Genomic DNA, 22,220 nt, shown 5'->3' with positions numbered 1-22,220 from the left:
GGGTCGAGTGACCCCTTCTCCCTGAACGATATTGGTTGTCAAAAATATGCACCATTACAATGAGTGATCCAAGGCCCCGCATATATTACTCCCAATTATATTGCTTTTTTCAAAATAAAAATGTGCAATCTCTCTTTGCCTAGTCTGCCCAGTGTCTTTTTAAAACTCTACATCTTGGACGACAAACAAATGTTATTTCCACCTTAACAGTTCTCCTGAGGTAATAACTAGCTACAATGGTGAAACCAATATTTTAGATTTGGAATACCATATTTGGTTTGGTACTAGCTCTACCTTTAACATGTTCCATTCAAATAAAGATGTGTCTGCTGTCCCCAAATTCGCACATGAATAATAATCTCTTAAAGAATAATTTGTTTATATAATGAAAAGATTGAATAATATGTCCTACTCTGTACTCCTAAATCCAAAACACCCGCTAAAGTATGGTGAATGTTTTCACCCTTCATTACTTCTTAAATTTACCAATTGATTTATTCATGGATAATACATATTTTTATTTACGTATTTTCACACCTTTTCTTGTGTGTTAGTGAATAAGTGTGTTTTATTTGTAAACTCACTCACTCCCGTTTTACTTTTCTCCCCCTCTGGTTGTCAAGCCACGACCCCCTCACATTCTGCTAGACCACGCCAACTCCTCTGATTCTTCCTTCTCCTCTGGTTCCGTCTTCTCCTCAGTCCATCCGCTCTTGAATCCTTCCGCTGTAACTCTTTTCAGTGGCCCAACTGATTTGCATTTCATCTCCTCCTTTACTGTTTAGTTTGCCTTGGGCATGGTTTATTTTCCTATGCACTGCAGCATCCTTTCGCTCAGCCGAGCTAACTTAGAACATTATTTTGGCCAACTCTGCATCTTTGTGCAGCGTATACTCAAACAGCGATAGGAAGAGCCCACTGCCTGACTCGGACATGCTGTGGAGTGAATCGTGGTCACCTCTGAGAGGGAGTTGGTTGACAGCTAAAAAAGCTATAATATCAACGACAGCTGACACGTAATAATGGTTCCGTGCCAGCTGATCTGCAACAAAGTTCTAATTTTGTTATTTGTTTCCTCGCGTATCTGTCTCTCTCTCCACACACTCTCACATGAAATGTGTTCTTTTGATGCGGCATGTCTTAGCAGTCCTTTATCAGTCTGTAATGCGTGTTTCCAGTCGCAAAAACCTTTGACAGTAAAAGCCGCATCAGATGAAGACGTATTGACTTTAAACTGTCTACAGGGTAAACAAAAGGCTGCGTCTGCTTCTAACGAATCTTCAAGCCATGGTCTGTTGTTGTACCATGCAGCGGCAAAAGTGAGCTTCTTTCCTGAAAACAATCTCCCAGATAACAATCCAGTTTCACCTGGTTGTGTTTATTAACCCCAAGATCATCTGGGGCTGTTGGTCTTTGAGCGGTTGCTGGCCCAATAGTACCCGTTGATGTGCTGCAAGGTAGCGTCTGTAGTGGAGGCACCGGCACGGAGGAGGATGCTGGCGGGTGTGGTACAGGGTGTGGCAACACAGGTGGTGATGGTAGGGGCACAAGGAGCTGTGCCTCGGAGGACAGCATTGGTGGCGGCCGCCTTGATGAGTGAAGGCTTGGGCTCGCTAACTCAGCCCCGGGGTTTGCCGAGGTCAAGCTTGTGACATTAAGGCGTGCTGCTGCAACGGCAGGTGCAGGGTCGCCAGCAGCACCATCGGCTACAGTTCTTTCATCGCTATTTCGTTTGAATAAATCCTTAGACCTTTTAAGCCAATTTCTGATGTCCATTTTGTAATTCAAACAGAAATGGGAGTCTACAGAATGCACAATAAACAAATCCAGAATAGGCGGCAGAGTGTGACGCTGTGATTTTATTTTAGTTACTATCTGACATCACATACATCGTGGCATAAAAGTTCAGTTTATTTATAATAAACAAATAAAATGTAAATGTTAAAAACGTGTTTATTGGGGGAGGGCAGGAATGTCAAATGGGAGGGCCTGGCCCTGACAACACACACTGTTACTATGTTTGACTTCACGTTACGTCTACATGTTATGTCTTATTTGTGTCTCCATGCACTGTTAAGTGTTTTATGTTAAATGTTACACTCATCTTGCCAACATGACCAGAAGTTACAAAGCGATCATCATTGTAATAACCATTATATGGCTGATCCGCGACTGCCTTGCACTGCAGCTTACCTTACAGAGCCCCTCCCAGGGCTCTCGACTAACTTTTTTCACCATCCTCCCGCAACCGTCCCGAAATACAATCTAAGCCGTCTCGAAATTAATGTGGACCGTCCCGAATTAAAAATATTAGTTTTCCTACATTATCAATAGTTAAAATCATTCAAAGTGACCTTTAACATAAATAAAACATCATAAAAATCGAGATGATAATTTATCAACCTTTTTATTTGAGGAAATCAGTCAAACAAAGAAACAAAGGCCAACTATATTTAAAAAAAACACACAAACGAGAAAGTTACTCTAATATTGAATCCAATCAAGTCCCATCCAACTAACAAAAAAATCCAACACTGTCCTGAAGACAGAACCCAGAGTAACCACTAACCAGGATGACAGTCTGTAACAGTCAGGAGACCTTTACAAACTGCCCCGCCCACTCGCACACAGACGGGAGAGAGAGATCTCTCGTCTGGATTGGTCTTATTCAAGCGGCAAACTCTGGGGAAGAGCCGGGACGCCAATATGGAAGTGCCACACACTGCAGTTCATATATTGGCCGATAGGGACTGGCTGCAGAAAGGAGCAATTTCCATAGACCCCCATGTTAAAATGCCCAATTTTACAGCAGAAAAAAACATGTTTCTACCCATGGATGCAATAAATATTATTATGGATATAGTTAGATTCCACCTTCATGATTATGGATCTGTGAGTGAATTGTTTTCTAACACGACCCTTTTATTTATATTAGGTCTTAACGTTTTTGCATAAATTAGGGCGTGGTCACATTGAGTGACGGCTCTGTCAAGTGACTGCTGCTGCTAGCTTCTCGTCTCTCTGCTAGCTGCTCCGTGAAGCTACAGGGACTCTGCCTGCTCAGCTCATCCAGGAAACACAACTTGAAGCCGGCCGTGGTTGTTTGTTCTTCATGCTTATATATCGGACTATTGTGACTCGCTCTGTGGTTAAAACAGACGGTGCATGCATGCGGTTTTGCGGTAAGTGAAAATCGAGTACTTATTTATGTGTTAATGATTTTAATCAGCTACGTAATGAATGTTAAGGCTTGGTTTAGTGTGTAAGCGAGTGGTAGCTACATCGGTGCTAATGATGCTAATCGTAGCCTACAAGTTAAAATCATAGACTGTATATAAAGGTTAAAACGAAATAGACAAGTGTTAAGTGGGATAATACTGTAGAACAAACGGCTTCTGTTTGAGGTTGATAAAATAAGGTCATCCTTGTAACTTAGAGAGATATTTTATTATGTAGGTAAGAACTGTATGCATCTAAGGTTAATTTAAATTGGCTATGCTCAAGTATGTAGACAAGCTAACGTTGAAGTAGTGTATGTGAAATCAACCTCACAATAAGATGTGTATATTACAATTATTAATGTCATATTTCAAGATGATTACTTAGATATTACAATATGGTTGGTTGAGCTGGAGTTCATTATCGAGCTTACACGTTAACGTCACAGTCATCTGAAGAACGAACCCAAACCTTGTTGTTTTTTATTAATTGCATTACCAAATGGGTATCAAATAAACAGTAAGCATTGGTAACACAACTTCCAAAGTTACAGTAAAATAAAAAGGACCCTGACTCGGACAATACACAATCCAACATGTTCAACAGAAGATAATCAGTTATATTGTTTGTACACATGGTACTTTACATATATAACTGTTTGTTTAAGGTGTCCAGGTGATGCAGACAGGCTGGACCAGAGAGTGAGAGACAGAACTGGACTCCTCACAGCAGTGAACTTCAGCACAGGTACAAAGACTCTTTTTTTCATACTGTACAAAGAATCAAGAAATATATTGGTTTACATGAATGAAGTATTGACTTTAATACACTGATATACATTCCATTAAACAATACTAAATACTAGATCACCTACACATCAGTTAAGTTGAGGGTTTTTTCCATGCAAAAGGTTACATTTAGATGTTAACAAGCACTATGATTGTGTGAAAATGAGACCTTGTGTCTCAATGAGATCTACACCTGTATAAATAAAGGCTAAAGAAATATGGTTTTGTCAGCTTTCTAATTTAATGTATTGAAGGCAAAGATATTTAACACTTAGTGAGAACTGCTACTATTTATCTCTCAATATTGTCTGTAAAAACGTGGTAAAAGTTATCCTTTCAGTGAGACAACAGAGCAAGCTTCTACAGTTGCACTACGTTTTGTAACAGTTCAATATTATTTTGATAATAACATATATTTCAATGTTGATGAACTTCATACTGTTCATTCATAATCTGATTGTCTTTGTAGCTCACTATTGAAATAAAAAAAAACATTACAATTACAAAATAATTATATCTGCAGCCCCTAAACACACAAACAGACCGCTTTCATAAATAACACACTTGTTCTGCAATAATATGTTTTATGTTTCCTGTCATTTTTGTTAGGAAAGGACATGCCTGAAAGACACGACATTTTCTCCTTCTCTGAGGGTCAAGAAGAACATCCAAGAGGAACATTAAAAGCTGATGTTATGAGATTTTAAGACCAGTACAGGACATTCACTAAGAAACTACTTTTATTGTAAAAACACAGTCAGCTGATCAAATGCAGCTATTTCCACATCTACACTCCATCAGCTGATTATTTCTATTTGCCTCACTTTATGAGCTTCACATCACTTGTGCCTTGTACTGCAGAGTTTGCAACGTCACAAATAAATGGGGCCAATCTTCAGTCAGATGTGAATGTGTAATCTAACATTTTCAGTAAGAATAATGGACGAAAGGAGTGCAAATACAATTTATTGAAATGTGAACCAAAAGTTAATCAAATGTTTTAAATAAAAAGCACATATGGACAGAAGGTGTAAACCTATTAAATGTATAAGTAAACACATTTAGTCAAATAAAGTGACAGACTAGGCCTGTGCAGTTGGTATCAGCTTTGCCCAGCATGGGCTCCTCCATCAGGCCTGGCCCTCCTCCATCAGGCCTGGTCCTCCTCACTGAGGAAAGACCCTTAGTCCTCTCCAAACCAACAGACAGGACGTCCATCACACGGAGGTTTCTCCCTGAAGTCTCAGCCGCAGTTTTTTTAGATTGTCAATACTATTACTGTATATCTAACATCTCAGGTTAAGAGGCACATTCAAATAAAGATTGGTCTTTAAATACATTTTGTCTTTTGAATTGTTCGTCTAAAGTCAAGGATCTATAACTGGTACTTAGTTTTAATGATACAGTCTGGTTATTATGCTGTTTAGAGGAGGCCTCACAGGTAAGAGCACTAACTAGCTACCATCACATGTACCTTAGCTTGACTTAAATGTATTAAACGTATAATTTAGTGATATCAAAAACTAATGTCATGCAAACATTTTAATATTTGCTTGATTCCAGTGTTGAATTTAGCACAATTGCATACAAACGTTAAGGGATTTTAAGATTCTGAAGTATTATGCTAAAAACTCAATAACTTAGATTATTATTTATAGTTTTGCTGAATAGTTTCATGTCCGCTTACCTTGGAAACGTAAAATGCGATGGCAGTGTGCAGATGGGGAGCATGTTAGCTTAGCTTGGTAGCTTCAGCTAGCTCTTAATCTTCCAGCTCGGTGGAAGCAGGTCCCGCCTCGGCTCCGCCTCTTTGCCCTTATTTGGAGCAGGCGGGAGTTGAACTCTGACGTCACTGTCGAGCCGTTAGTGGCCGACTGCGCCTACTAAGGGCTTCTCGGCAACTCTGCAGAATCTTATGGGTGACGTCACAGACCCTACGTCCATTTATATATACAGTCTATGGTCTTATTGCATATTAGAAACGGAGTTGGCAAAACTAAAACTGCAATATAATGTTTATGTAGCAATAATACATAAGATGTAAATATTTTTAAATGTCTCCAGTATCATAACGTCGGAGCTTAACGGTACCACGTCCTTTAATAATTCCGGCCGCCGGGGCCCGTTTGATACCGGGGCTCGGTACCCATCCCTACATGGGGAGAGGCGCAGCATATTGCTAAGGACTGAATGCGATGGAGAGTTCTCATTATTCGCGGGCCAGGAATTTGCAGGCAGCTGTGCCGCTGGCTGTCGTTATACGTACTCTGTGTGTGTGTGTGTGTGTATTTCGCGGGTTGCTAAATGTTTTGTGCGTGTGTGTTTATGTTGACAAGGAGGTTTAATAACTGTGCTACACAAAACGTGCAGTCAGTTTCATGTTCATCGACGTTCGTAGTAGAGTTAGCAGGGTATTTTTATTTTAACTCTCGTCCCAAAAAATGTTTTTATCCTCCCCGACCCTATTTTTTTCGGCCCCAGGACGACGGGACGCCCTTAAGCTCGAGCCCTGGCCCCTCCTCCAACACACACGAATGCGCACATGACCAATGAGGGCACAAGATAAGTTTGTGCACAGATGGAAGGCTGACAGGCAGGTAGGCCATCCAGTTATTTTAGCCGGGCCGGCTCAGATGATTGGTCGTGCTTTTTACAGTATTACGGCTTCCACAGATGACATTTTTTTATGGATTTTTTGTCAAAGCACTTAAGATATTTATCGGGATGTTAAGAGCATTCCATGGAATATAACAAAAAGTGTATCTCGAGACGGTTTCTCAAACTTACCTTTAAGTAAAAAAATAAGTAAGAAATAAAAACCTTAAAATCAACTCTAAAAGGACAGAAGGGGTGGTTTTTATCAATATCCTACATGTCTAGTTGAAGACTTTTAGTCGCGCCACTTGTAAGACCAGAGAAAAGTTGTTCACAATTTCTATTTGCTTCCCACAGTGGAATAAAATGTTACATGTCCACAACATCCAGTTGAGGCAGGAGGAGATCCAGCTCTTTCCGTCAATCTAAGGACGCTAATTACTTATCTTGCCTTCCTCTTAACGCGCAACACAATACTGCCTGGGTCTTTGACTCACTTTTCGTTAATTATAAAAGCTTTTCAGTGTTTTTTACTTGTACCTTTCATTCTCTCAACTTTTAATTTCATCTAGTCCTTTTTGTATCCAACCTTTTCATAAATACTATTACACTAGATGTTATTTACACACTTATTCTCTTAAGTGGCTCTCTCCAGGGTTAGGCTTAACTCTTTTGTTAACCTTTCTTAGAGAGAGGATGACCCTAATTCAGGGGTACTCAAATACAAATCGTAAAGGTCCAAAATAAATGTTTCAATAAGACAAAGGTCCGTTTATTACGGTCATTCAAACTTTTAAACAATTGCAACAAGATTCTTAACACGAGGTTGCAAAAACAAAAATAATCTGTATGCAGCAGTTTTCATTGTTATTGTGTCCGTGCTTGATCCCTCAGAGTCGCAGTGTAAGAGCTGCATAGTTATGAATAAAGGCAGCTGCACCCTCTTTCATTCAGCATTCCCATTATTTGATGTATATGAATGCACCTGCCAATTGCCTGGTCAAGTTAGATGCCGCCTATCACAGTGCACTAAGATTTGTGACAAACTGTAAAGCATTAATAATAATTAGGGCCGGGACTCGATTAAAAAAATTAATCTAATTAATTAGAGGCTTTGTAATTAATTAATCTAAATGAATCGCATTTTTAATCACATATAAATATTTGACCTAAGAACAGTGAGAAGCAATTTTTTTCGCATGGATTTTAGTATACCATTAGGCGCATTCACACCGCAGTACTTTTCCCACAAAGGTTCATGAGAACTTAGTTCATGAGAACTCTTTGAACCTGGGGGAGGATTAGGCAAATGAAGCCGCTGACGTCACTTCTTCTTCTTCTTCAGTAGAAGCTGCTGGGAGTCCCAGCAGCCTTCCGAGTAAATCGCCAGAACGCCGACACCTCCTCATCTCCACCGCTCCCATGTTTTATTTTGTGTTGCCATAAATTAGTCTCTCTGCGTTTCTGCGCTGGGCTAATGCTAATAATGCTAATGCGAGGATAATAAAATTCACAAAACTTTTTGGGAGTTTTACGGGGCGTGGTTTGCAATCCGCCCAGCCAATCAGAAATATAGCTCTTTTCTCACAAGAGAGCCGTACGAAAGTCCCTGCTCTCTAGCAGCTCTCTGCTCTCTAGCAGGGACTTTCGTGGGGGTAAAAAGGTTCTCATGAACTCATTTTAGTACCGGCTCTTTTTGGTGTGAACGCGATAAAAGAGGCTAACGTCCAGGCTAGCTTCCACGCTAGCTGCTATATGTTTTGCATTGAGGTGATACTTGAGGCTTGATGTGCTGCGGTGATATGCAAATTCCTTTTTGCATAATTTGCACACAACCGTGCTCTTATCGACGCTTCCATCCGTCCGTTTTTTAAAACAACATTTCCCACTGTTGTTCACTGTGGTTTGTTGTTGTCTGAAGTCATGAACGTTAGTTGGTGCTCCAGTATAATCGGTACGCCTGAAACTCATCCAGTGAGAAACGTTCCGCCGTGCAAAAATAAGTGCGGTTAAAATGCGTTAATTTTTTTAACGCGTTAATTTTTGTGTAATTAATTAATCTTAATTAACGCGTTAAAGTCCCGGCCCTAATAATAATAATACATTTATTTTGGGGGGGCGCCTTTCATAACACCCAAGGACACCTTACAGGGTTACAGATTTACAATTTTCATTTATAATTTTACCTTACAAATTAAAACAGTGGATTTAGTGAAGTATCAGCCGGGGTAAGACAAGACAAACAACAGGAAATTGACTACAAAAGGACACAAAAGGACACAGGGTACAGATTATAAAGAAAATGCCAGTATGAACAGGTGGGTTTTAAGTTGGGTTTTCAATGTTGTTATGGAATCAGACTGTCGGATGTGTAGTGGCAGGGTGTTCCAGAGTCTGGGAGCCGAGCAGCTGAAAGCTCGAGCACCCATGGTTTTGAGGCGATAGCTTGGGACGGTGAGAAGTCCTATGGACGAAGAGTGGAGAGTGCGGGAGGGGGTGTACTCCTGAAGGAGGTCAGTGATGTAGATGGGGGCAAGCTTATGGACAGCTTTGTATATGAGTAGAATGTTTTTGTAGTCAATACGGTAGCGTACAGGAAGCCAGTGTAGCTGAGTGAGAATGGGGGTGATGTGGTCGGATGAGTTGGTGCGGGTGATGATCCGGGCAGCAGAGTTCTGGATTATTTGCAGTCTATTGAGGAGCTTGATGGGAAGGCCAGTCAGAAGTGCATTCCAGTAATCAATCCGGGATGTGACGAATGAGTGGACCAGGATTTCAGTGCTGGGTTGAGACAGAGATGAGCGGAGTCTGGAGATGTTCCGAAGATGAAAGAAGGCGGTGCGGGTGATGTTTTTTATGTGTGGTGCGAATGAGAGGGAGCCGTCCAGAATGACACCGAGGCTTTTCACTTGGGCAGCGAATGGTATGGGGAAGCCGTCGATGATGATGTTTGATGCTGGGATGATATGTGAATTGGTGAGGGTGGATTTGGAGCCGATGAGCAGGGCCTCAGTTTTGCTACCGTTAAGCTTCAGGAGGTTCCTGCTCATCCAGCTCCTGATGTCCTCAAGGCAGTTGGTGAGGGAGGTTGGGGGGAGGGCAGTGGTGGGTTTAGAGGAAATGTAGACCTGTGAGTCATCGGCGTAGCAGTGAAAATTAACCTCATGGTGACGGAGGATTTTGCCCAGGGGGAGGAGATATATGATGAATAGGAGTGGACCCAGTACTGACCCCTGGGGGACACCCAGTGAAATAGCACTTTCTTGTGACTTGTGATTACCGAGTTGTACAAACTGTTGTCTGTCAGTGAGGTATGATGAGAACCAGGAGAGTGCAACATCAGTGATCCCAATGCCAGCCAGGCGGTCCAGGAGTAGTGGGTGAGAGATGGTATCGAATGCAGCGCTGAGGTCAAGGAGGATGAGGATGGTGAGAAGTCCGGAGTCAGCTGCACGGAGGAGGTCGTTGGTGATTTTAACCAGGGCTGTTTCAGTACTGTGTTTTTGGCGGAAACCAGATTGGAAGGGTTCATGGAGGTTGTTTGTGTCAAGATGGTACTGAAGCTGTGCGGCAACCACCCTCTCAAGGGTCTTGGAAATTAAGGGTAGGTTGGAGATGGGCCTGTAGTGGTTTAGATCGGCTGGGTCAGTACCGGGTTTTTTGAGGATGGGAGTGATTGCAGCCAGTTTGAGGGAGGTGGGTACAATTCCAGAGGTGAGGGAGGAGTTAATTATGTCAGTGATCATGGGTGATATGGCTGGTAGGCAAGCCTTTACCAGGGTGGTGGGAAGAGGATCAATCTGACAGGTGGTGGTTTTAGCTTTACGGATGAGCTCTGAGATGGTGTATTCCGATGCTGGGGTGAAGATGGAGAGGGAGCTGATGAGTGATGGACCAGTGGTAGACATCCAGGGTGGATCACTTGAGGCTGAGGCCAGCTCTAGGCCAGCTCTAGGTGAATGGTGTTAACCCATCGCTGTACCCTGTATGCAAGGGCTGGTTTGCTTTCACTAACTGTACGGAGGCTCAGTCACTGGTACATTTTTATATACAAAGCCATGTTAGGGAAACTTCCATCCTACATCTGCTCCCTGATCTCACGGAAAATTGTAAGTGGCTACTGCCTGAGATCGAATGCTGTGGTTTTATTAAATGTGCCAACTGCTAGGACTGTCTTAGGGAAGACAGCTTTTAGATGCGCAGCTCCTCTGTCTTGGAATAGTCTGCAAATTAAATGGAAACTGAACAATCTCCATCCATCTTCTCCCGCTTATCCGTGGTCGGGTCGCGGGGGTAGCAGTTCCAGCAGAGAGCCCCAAACTTTATTTTCCCTGGCGACATCAACCAGCTCTGACTGGGGGATCCCAAGGCGCTCCCAGGCCAGCGAAGATATATAATCCCTCCACCTGGTCCTAGGTCTACCCCTTGGTCTCTTCCCAGCTGGACGTGCCTGGAACACCTCCCTAGGGAGGCGCCCAGGTGGCATCCTAACTAGGTGCCCGAACCACCTCAACTGGCTCCTTTCGACGCGAAGGAGGAGCGGCTGAACTCCGAGTCCCTCCCTGATGACCGAACTTCTCACCTTATCCCTAAGGGAGACACCAGCCACCCTGCGGAGAAAACCCATCTCGGCCGCTTGTATCCGCGATCTCGTTCTTTCGGTCATGACCCATCCTTCATGACCATAGGTGAGGGTAGGAACGAAAATGGCCCGGTAGACAGAGATTTTTGCCTTCTGGCTCAGCTCCCTTTTCGTCACAACGGTGCGGTAAAGCGACTGCAGTACCGCTCCCGCTGCTCCGATTCTCCGGCCCATCTCACGCTCCATTGTTCCCTCACTCGAGAACAAGACCCCGAGATACTTGAACTCTTTCACTTGGGGTAAGGACTCATTCCCTACTTGGAGTGGACAGTCCATCGGTTTCCTGCTGAGAACTGAACAATCTGGTGCCACTAAATGTTTTTAAAGCTTGGTTGGATGCTAGTCAATCGGAAGCTATTGGTACCTGTTTATGTGGATAATTATGTAAATGATGCTGTATGATGTCCTTTTGTTGTTCTATTTATGTTTTTATGTTTCATGTGGAACTACTTGAGCAGGTCTCCCTTGAAAAAGAGATCAATGATCTCAATGGGATTTATCTGTATAAATAAAGGTTTGAAATGAAATGAAAATTGCTTTATAAATGTCTTGACCCCTTGTGTGTCCACTGACGTTCATCAGGCCCAACACATCTTCAACAAACTCCCCCTTTGCCTCATCATAAAAACTCACAAACACCAGCAACTGAGCATTGTCAGTGGTGTCAGTGGACTCACCCACAGCTAAGGAAATGCACTGTGCATTTTTTATTCCATCACAAAACTGATTAATCAAATACCAGCCAGTATTTATGTTCTTCTGGTTGCTGTGGAATCTGAGAGGGGGATTTGCTTGATTTGACCTGTTATTTCCTCTTTTTGTTTGCCTTCAACATGGTCTCCATCACTTCAGTCATGCATTCTTTTATACTTCAGTTATTATCCAGTGGAAAGTCCTTACCTACTGGCCTAGTTAAATCAAAGTAGTTACTTTTTTTTGGCTGGGCACCGTCTTATTTGACTTTCTCAGGACTTAAAACAGTTTTTTGGGGGCAGACCCCCTCAAAGAAAAAAAAATATTTACACATGTAAGGTCATCATCTTAATAGTTTTGTATGCTCATCCGTGAGCAGAGCATCAAGTTGACATGTCTATTACAGCTGAATGCGGCGATTACCATCTTGTTCAGCAAAACTTCTCACAAACGTATTAAGATCAACAGCTTTAGTGCGTTTTGATTCAATGCTGAGTACAGACACACTGACAGTCTCTTCTCTGTCAGTGTAGACCGCAAATACCTCATTCCTTCAGTGCTTGGGTCCGAATGCTTTTCGTTTTGCGCCGTCCCGTTCAAATGAAATCGCCGCCAATCATATGTCCACGCTCGCGCCAGGGCCGGGGGAGGGGTTACATGACGTGCATCTTGTGCTGCATTCACTTGCACTCGGACATTAGAGACTTTCTCTCATAAATGTCCGATGAGCCACAACTTTTCTTTCAAAACAAAGCTGCCAACTGGGGTGGCAGCTGGGGTGGCAAGGCCTATTTTTAGGGTGTCAGTTGCCACCCCGGTAGGTGAAACTAGGCTACTAGCTACAGTACAGATGGAACTAGATGAGCTGTTAACTCTCGCTCTGAATTTAGTTTTTTTAAACTCTCGCTCTGACTCAGACAGGTTGAAAGAGACGAGACACACATTTTTCCCACCCGCATTCCGCGAAGACCCGTCCTACTGTGCCTCTGATTCGCAGATTGTTTGGGGGGAAAAAACGCTGACGGGATGTGATTGGACCAATGCGTTGACAGACACACACAGATAGTGGAACAGGACATGCAGAGCGCTGTTTGCAGTCTATGGACATAGCGGATCATTTTGACCCGTTGCGTTGTGGCGATGTCTCGCAGATAACACAGATAATACAGATAATACATATGAAAAGTATAATTTGCTCAGAGTCCAGAGACAGTTGTGGTTCGGTCCGGATCCGGACCGGAGTCCGGACTTTGAGGATGCCTGCCCTAATTGTTTCAAATTATTGTGAGTATTTAATGTGTAGTTGACTTCAAGACTGCCGTTTAGTGCTTTTAGGCCATCAAGGGGCCGTGTCCACATAGTACCTTTGACTGAGTGCCAGCATATTTTTCAATGTAGTCGCATGAGAACAGAGAGTTGAAAATGTTGTGTGTTGTGTCACACTTTCTTTTCCGTACAGAAATTGTCCTCCTCACCCTACAACTGTATCTCTACCGTTAAAGCTCATTCAATCAAAAGTGTGGGAGCAAGACATTAGAGGTTGGTTGTAATGGTGAAAAAACAATAACAAAGACATATTAAGTGGTGATGGTAGTCTTTCATACAATAGCGGTGATACCCTGCCTCCGTTTGCTTCTCTCTATGTAAATTCCACATAAATGTCCCTTATTATGAAATAATAACTCACATGTGGTAAAATTAATGTTTTAACATCTGTGTGTTTCTAGGTATTTTATCAGTACTCTCTCTGTCCAGTGAGAGTATGCTTTTGGCGTCAGAACTACCAAAGGTTTCCTACGTTAAAGCCATTGACATCTGGCTCATTGCTTGTCTACTTTTTGGGTTTTCATCACTGGTGGAATATGCTGTGGTGCAGGTCAGTTCTTACACACACAAAAACACATACAGACAACTGTCCATTAACATTACATCTGCAAGCCAATCATAGATTAGACATTGTGAAGTTTATTGAAGATCTTCAGCATTTTTATACCACAAACAATGTTTTCATGTAAAATGATTGTAGAAATAGATTCATCTTCATGTTTGTCTTTAGTCTGAATGTATGCAACAGCTCCATACACACGTCCAGAGGTGTGTCAGAAAACATGAATATGGGACTCTGAGGTTGTTCTGTTGGTAAATAGGAGGAGATAACAGTGAAGGAAGTCGATGTCAAGGAGATTTAGCTGTTCCAACTCCCATACTTGCCATGTCCTCAATAAGCTCTCTGTCTTAATTACATTATCCCATCCCCTTTCTGCTTCCATAGATCCTGCACCAGTATCTTTGCACAGGTTGTGATGGGGTAAGATGTTGGGGGTGCCCAACCGGTCGATCGCGGGGAGATTCCCAGTCGATCGCGAGATGTGTCTAAAAATAGAACAACAATATTCTGTTTTATCGTTAATGTCCTATAACATAATCTTCCTGTGCCAGAATAATGCACTTGAACGCATCAAAGCTTTGTGATTGGCCGGCGTGACCCCATGTGTCGGGGCGTGGCTGGTGGGCAGTGGGCAGTGCACTAGTTCGCTAACGTTGTCCGTGTCAACAGGAATGACAGTCCGCACACACAAGACCGCAATTATGGCAGAAGCAAAACATATATAATTTTCACTCTGAGTGGGAGGATGATTATTTTTGTATCTATTCCAATTCAAAGTCCATCTGTCTCATCTGCAATGCGAGCGTGGCTTTATCGAAGAAGGGTCATTTAGGAGCGGCATTTCAAAACAGTGCACAAACGCTACGAGACGGAATTCCCTCCTAATTCTGCCCTACGCTCGAAAAGGGGAGGGGCCTGAAAGGACAGCTAAATGCACAGCAGTCCATTTTCACCAGGCCCAACAACAAGAGCAAGGCTGCTACCAGAGCATCTTATCGTGTCAGTCACGTTCTTGAGAAACACATGAAGTCTTTCAAAGACGGCGAAGTTGTGAAAGAAGCATTCCTGGAGGCTGCCGATGCGTTTTTTGGGGACAGTAAAATAACAGTAGCATTTTCAACAGGTTTTTGATATAATAAAAACTCAAGTTAGATACCGTTATTAATCAGCTGTAAGTTTTAGTTTGTTTGAACTTATTCATTATAATTATTGTGCAAAATGGTATAATAATGAAAACTTAAATTGATTATAGTCTATTATCAATTCAGGTTAAGAAATTCTATTTTAAAAGGCATTTCTTTTTATAATCTACTAAAATGCAACAAAAAAAAGGGTTTGATTCTATTAATTTGGTCTTTTTTATTGCACTTTGGCAGCAGATTCCTGTGTAGCTTCAGATCTGAGTTGTCTTATTAGTAAGCCTCATTTATACTTTTGTAGCAACACTATTTGTATATAATGGCAAAGAAAGGGTTCAGAGTCTTTTATTTTGTTCCTGTGTCATATGTGGCAGCACTGTTCAATGTTTCTTGAAAACATTACCCACTGTAGTATGTGACGTGTGAATACACTCCAACTCTGTATCAACAACACTGTTGTGTAACTTCAGTTAAATACTTGTATGTGTGTAGATTAGAAAGAGGTAAGATAAAGGATCTGCAGTATTTTATGAAGTATTAATCGTATAAAGGTCAGTTTTATACAAGTAGAAGTGTGTATTTACCTGGCTGTCAGTAATGGCTACGCCTCTCTATTTGGACTGGTAGATCTCGGCAGACTGGCAACTTTAAAAGTAGCTCTCGGTTCAAAAAAGGTTGGGCACCCCTGGCCTAAGGGGTCCAATTGAGATGCCAAAACCTTGTACCAAAGGTTTTCCATTAAGTTATGCGTCTGTCTGTAAGAGTGCCGTGGGTGTGGATGTTCCCATATATGAAGCTGTGGGTGTGGACCTGGCTCAGAGCAATGTAGATGTGTGTTCAGTTAGTGTTCCAACCAGATCTACAAACTGTGAATAAGTCCCCTAAGTCTTGCCATCTGACGAAGTGTTTCTTTCAACCTTGTGGGAAAATAAATTGCCGCCAGTTGGTGAACTGCATCCCAACCGTGTGTGGAGGTGTGGCAGACCTTGCCACTGCTCATGCAGTTTCACTGCCACTGACCAATGGAGTTTCTCCATGTGTTGCTCCAATGTTGGGCTCTTGTGAGCAGTATAATATGTGTGTTTTGGGTTCCGTAGTGACGGGGGATGTACCCCAAGTTAATATGTGTAGTTGTGGAATGGTGAGTGCAGGGTACAAACAGTAGTTTGATTGCCTCCCTCCAGGTGGAGCCTCTCCCTCAGGTGCTCCCAATCCCCAATCAGAGCCTGCATAAAGGTCTGAGGAAGGCTGCAGTCTCTCTCTCCCTCCTTTTTCTGAGCTGCATGTATGACCATTGCAGCATTAGGGTGGTCCTTAGTGCCATGTACATTTCGAATTCATTTATTTTAAGCTCCAACCACCGGAATTCGTTATGATAGTCAAGAAAACTCTCCTGGTGAATTTTTTCCTCAATCTGACAACATTTACCCCTCCCTCATCAACTGGGCTGCCACACTAGCAGCCACGGTGCTGCAACTGAGGCTAAACTTCAAGGTTGATGAGGGAGGGGTAAATGTTTTCAGATGTGTAGGGTCTCTGTGTGACACCAGTTGGTTTAACCTGTGTTTTGTTAATTGTTAGATGTTTTAATTGTGTAATTTAATCACTTCCTTTTACAAGAAAGTTGTTATTAGTTTGCTTTGTAAATTGGTCACACATGCAGCCCAGAGGAGAAGGAAGAGAGGGGGTGTTTCTCAATGTCGAGGAAGGCTCCTCCAGAGCCACTATTTCAAGGATGCTACGTCATCGAGTCCCGCCGAAGGACTGTTCCAATGTCCAGGATCCTTGGAATTCTACTGAGGCCGGCCTCCTTCGTTGCAGGAAATTTCGAGGCTGCACATGTGTATCCTCCACGGTCTTAAAATCCCCACAATGCTTTGCACACGGACCAATTTCCAAAATATTTGGCGGAAATCGCACTCCATTTAAGGCAGGGCCTCGCATATGACGCACACCTGCACACCTGTTAGCCTGTTCCACCATTCTTCCTTTTCCGAGGCTAGGAAGGATTCTTGCCTCGCTTCTGATGGACCTGACTCGGAAGACATGTCCTACCAAGGAAGCGTCCTCGACATTGAGAAACACCCAGCAGCCTTCCTCAGGCCTTTCTGCATGCCCTGATTGGGGATTGGGAGCACCTGAGGGAGAGGGGGAGAGAGACACACAGAAACAAAACATGGCACATGGCAGGTGAGCATGTACTCATTTATGAAAGTGTAGAAGTTCTCCGTCATTGTCTTCGGACCTGCCGCAGGAAAAACATCCTCTCCTTGTTAGAAAGCTGATGTTCTGCTCCCACTTGAGGTTCTGGGTGATGATAGTGCCCAGGAAAATAAAGGAATCTAGGGGAGAGTTTGGTAAGATGATCCCATTTTTACTTATGTTGCAAGGAAAAATTAGATAAAAGTCAAATGACGACAACAAGAACAACATTTACTTCAGGATGTCTTCTGCCAATCAAAAGTATAATGCAATAATAATGCTATATTATATAGCAAAGGGGCATGCAAATATAACTTCTAAAATGGTCTTGTGGCTTAACTCGCCCCATCTAAGGGAGATAAGTTGGATTGACAAGAGAGTCACACAGGGTTGCAGGTAGGAGTGCGTTCTTCCAGAAATCCAAAACCAAGTTAACCCCTCTTTATTGTCCACTCTTTCCTTCATTCCCTCCCTGCCTATCTCTCCTTTTCTTTATAGGTGATGCTTAACAGTCCCAAACGGATTGAAGAGGAGAAAGCCAAAATGGCCACAAAGGAGAAAGCTCTGCAAGAGAAAGAAGGAAAAAAGCCTTCAAATAAAACAAATAACACAGTCAATGGAACTGGTGGAACACCTATACATGTCAACACTCTGCAGGTAAACACAACTCGGCAGAATTGAAATGCAGTGGTTATGAATGTGTTTCTGACGCTTACATAATTTGTATTAGTATCACATTCATCATTAAGTATGATATTATCTGAGTAAATGACATGTGATCTCAAAAACCCTAATTAGTCTATTTTTATTTACCTACTGCAGTGATTTTAGAGCTGGTGTGGAGCCGGTGCTTGATAGCGTACCAGTTTTTTGTTTGTGTTTCCACTGCAGCAGTGCCTGCCCTCATCCCCGAAAACGAGTTCGAATTTGGAACTGACACAAATTGGCAGGAAAATACATGGTTCTGTTGGAGAGTTCGGGCAAGATTAACCTGAGCAATGACCGTTCAGAGTACAGCAAATAGAAGAAAGTTGTCACAGAAGCAGTGGAGCCAAGAACGCAACCACACATGTCAGGCAACATTAACCAGGCACATATGTGACAGACTATTTTTTTTTCGACCATGCACCGTTTTCTACCATTGGCCATTTTGAACAGCGGCCCAGGAATTTTTTTGTATACTAACTCTTATGTTAAAATCAAACCCACACATCTCAACTTTGTGACTTCTCCTAAAATGTGTATATTTATCATCTAGTGAATTTTGGAGGGGTGTGGGAGGAAGAGACTTTGTTTAGCATTTATACCTAGAACTGCCAAACGGGGTCATTTTGACCCTTATGTAAACAAATGCATATGCTATTCTATATTTTGATAAGCAGGCAGTCATATTATTATTTAGAACTAGCTAGATCTGATCGATATGGACATAAATGCGAGTGATGTATAATCGGTTGCGAGAGACAGAGCTTAGTGAACACGTTGTCTTTTCAGACTGTCACAAATAAGATCATAGTGAAAAAATGCCTATAATATGACAATATAGTTTAAACAGACAATGCCAAAATGAAAGCAACATTAGTTAGTGATACATTTGACATGAATGTGTATAACAAATATGCTAATATCACCCATGTAAGACACACTTTTTGCTGTGGGACGTTGCCAAACGTACATTAAAACTCAACAAAAACATTCATGAATGGGGAAATACAGTGAAGGAAATACATATCTGATCCCTTGCAGATCTTGTAAGTTTGCCCACTTACAAAGAAATTAACAGCATATCATTGCAATGGTAGGGTAGGTTTATTTTAACAGTGAGAGTAAGAATATCAAAAACTAAATCCAGAAATTGACTTGCAATTAACTGTGGGAAATAAGTACTTGATCCCCTTGCAAAACATGCCTTAGTACTTGGTGGAGAAACCCTTGTTGGACACACAGAGGTCAGACGCTTGTAGTTGGTCTCCAGGTTTGTGCACATCTTAGGAAGGATTTTGGTCCACTCCTCTCTGAAGATGCTCTCCAAATCCTGAAGGTTTTGAGGCTGATGCTTGGCATCTGGAAGCTTCAGCTCCCTCCACAGATTTTCCATTATGGTGTGTAGTGTGTTACGAATAGTTTTCTTGGTGCCTGTGCTCCCAGCTGTCTTGAGATCATTAACAAGTTCCTTCGTGTAGTTCTTCCCTCACCTTTCTCATGATCATCATACCCCACGGGGCCAGATCTTGTGTGGAGCCCCAGACCGAGGGCGACTGATGCTCATTTTGTGGTTCTTCCATTTCTGAATAATCGCACCAACAGTTGTCTCCTTCTCACCAAGCTGCTTTCTGATGGTCTTGTAGCCAATCCCAGCCTGGTGCAGGTCTACAGTCTGGTCCCTGAGGTCCTTAGACAGCTCTTTAGTCTGGCCCATGGTGGAGAGGTTGGAAGCTGATTGATTGATTCTGTGGACAGGTGTCTTTTATACAGGTAACAAGTTGATATTAGGAGTACTTTCTTAAAGGAAGAGGACTTATGTAACCGGTCTGTGGGAGACTTGTTGGTGTTTGCAAGGCGATCAAATACTTATTTCCCACAATTAAATGCAAATTAATTCATATCTCTTATATGATGTACATTTCTGGAGGTTCTTTTTGATATTCTGTCTCTCATGAGTCAAATAAACCTACCATTACAATTATAGACTGTTCATTTATTTGTAAGTGGGTAAACTTACAAAATCGGCAAGGGATCAACTAATAATTTCCTCCACTGTATCAGGCGACATTGCTTGTGTGGCAATCAGACAGTGGATTACAACATTTAAGCGGGACCTGCCGTCCAAACAGTAGAGTAGGCTGAACACCGGCATAACGCTCCAAAGTTCAGCAAATGCTGCTGATTTATATTTGCCATTTCATTCTGGAAAACATTATAAAGATGGAAAAATTGTTTCAATCTGAGTTCGTAAGCATATAATCAACATAAGCACAGCTCCAATGCAATTTGCCTTTGTTAATGCTGGCATTGCTGAGAAATGCAGTGACGTGAACATCGCCTCCAGGGCTCTCGTTGGTGAAAAAGCAAACGGTTGTTTTAGCTAATGCAACAACTGTAAAACAAACTGTAGCGCCGACTGCACTGACCTATAACGGTACTCATTTGAGTGGAAAAAGGGTAAATTAGTCACTATAAGGGCATTTCTCCTAAATTCTAAGCTTAATAATAATAATGATAATAATAATAGGGGACGAGAGGGTCGCCTCCCTACGCCTGCGGGTTATGGGGGGGAAAACTCTGACTGTTGTGTGTGCTTATGCACCCAACAGCAGTTCAGAGTGTACGGCCTTCTTGGAGACCCTGGAAAGAGTCCTGTATGGGGCTCCTGAAGGGGACTCTTTAATATTGCTGGGAGACTTCAACGCACATGTGGGCAATGATGGAGACACTTGGAGGGGCGTGATTGGGAGGAACGGCCCCCCTGATCTGAACCGGAGTGGTGGTTTGTTACTGGACTTCTGTGCTAGTCATGGATTGGCCATAACAAACACCATGTTCGAACATAAGGATGCTCATAAGTGTACGTGGTACCAGTGCACCCTAGGCAGAAGGTCCATGATCGATTTCGTTATCGTATCATCGGACCTGAGGCCGTATGTTTTGGACACTCGGGTAAAGAGAGGGGCGGAGTTGTCAACTGATCACCATCTGGTGGTGAGTTGGGTCGAGTGGCGGGGGAAGCCTCTGGATAGACCTGGTAAGCCCAAACGTGTAGTTCAGGTGAACTGGGAACGTCTGGAGGAGGCCCAACTTCAGGAGGCCTTCAACTCACACCTCCGGCGGAGCTTTTCGGGCATGTGGAGGTTGGGGACATTGAACCAGAGTGGTCTGTGTTCAAAGCCTCTATTGCCGAAGCCGCGGCGGGGAGCTGTGGTCTCAAGGTCCTAGGTGCCTCAAGGGGCGGTAACCCTCGAACCTCCTGGTGGACACCGGTGGTCAGGGAAGCCGTCCGACTGAAGAAGGAGGCCTTCAGGGATTTGTTATCCCGGGGGACTCCCGAGGCAGTTGCAAGGTACCGACAGGCCCGAAGGGCAGCAGCCTCATCCGTGGCCGAGGCAAAGCAGCGGGTGTGGGAGAAGTTCGGAGAAGATATGGAGAGGGACTTTCGGGCGGCACCAAAGTTGTTCTGGAAAACTGTACGACACCTCAGGAGGGGGAAGCAGGGAACCATCCAAGCTGTGTACAGTAAGGATGGGACGTTGTTGACCTCAACTGATGGAGTGTTAGGGCGTTGGAAGGAACACTTTGAGGAACTCCTGAACCCGACAACTCCGCCCTCTATGTTAGAGGCAGAGCTGGAGTATGACGGGGGATCAACACCAATCTCCCGGGGGGAGGTCACTGAGGTCGTCAAACAACTCCACAGTGGCAAAGCCCCGGGGGTGGATGAGATCCGCCCAGAAATGCTGAAGGCTCTGGGTGTTGAGGGACTGTCATGGTTGACACGTCTCATCAACATTGCGTGGAAGTCGGAAACGGTACCGAAGGAGTGGCAGACCGGGGTGGTGGTTCCCCTATTTAAAAAGGGGGATCAGAGGGTGTGTGCCAATTACAGAGGCATCACACTACTCAGCCTCCCCGGGAAAGTTTACTCTAAGGTACTCGAAAGGAGGGTCAGGCCGATTGTCGAACCTCTGATTGAAGAGGAACAATACGGATTCCGTTCTGGTCGTGGAACGACGGATCAGCTTTTTACTCTCGCAAGGATCCTGGAGGGGGCATGGGAGTACGCTTATCCGGTCTACATGTGTTTTGTAGACTTGGAGAAGGCGTATGACCGAGTTCCCAGGGAGTTACTGTGGGAGGTGCTGCGGGAGTATGGGGTGAGGGGGTCTCTACTCAGGGCCATCCATTCTCTGTACTCCCAAAGCGAGAGCTGTGTCCGGGTCCTCGGCAGTAAGTCGGACCCATTTCCGGTGACGGTTGGCCTCTGCCAGGGCTGCGCTTTGTCACCAATCCTGTTTGTAATATACATGGACCGGATTTCGAGGCGTAGTCATGGGGGAGGG

At 43.4% G+C, this 22,220-nt stretch overlaps 1 protein-coding gene across 3 annotated transcripts in view; it reads left to right on the top strand.

Moving 5' to 3' along the window:
- LOC117551569 (glycine receptor subunit beta-like) overlaps positions 1-22,220 on the top strand; it is a gene marked incomplete at its 5' end in the record, with an annotated part of 89,816 nt that overhangs the window by 64,443 nt on the left and 3,153 nt on the right. The window contains 3 exon segments of one of the 3 annotated variants that reach the window (XM_034224480.1): positions 13,665-13,813; positions 17,665-17,823; positions 18,058-20,344. In XM_034224480.1, the coding sequence (XP_034080371.1) occupies positions 13,665-13,813; positions 17,665-17,823; positions 18,058-18,156 (407 nt within the window). 3 annotated transcript variants of the gene reach the window in all.

This window comes from Gymnodraco acuticeps, unplaced genomic scaffold (genome assembly GCF_902827175.1).
Source record: "Gymnodraco acuticeps unplaced genomic scaffold, fGymAcu1.1, whole genome shotgun sequence".
In the NCBI taxonomy this organism is placed as follows: domain Eukaryota; kingdom Metazoa; phylum Chordata; class Actinopteri; order Perciformes; family Bathydraconidae; genus Gymnodraco; species Gymnodraco acuticeps.
This window is presented reverse-complemented; position numbering and strand designations above follow the sequence as displayed.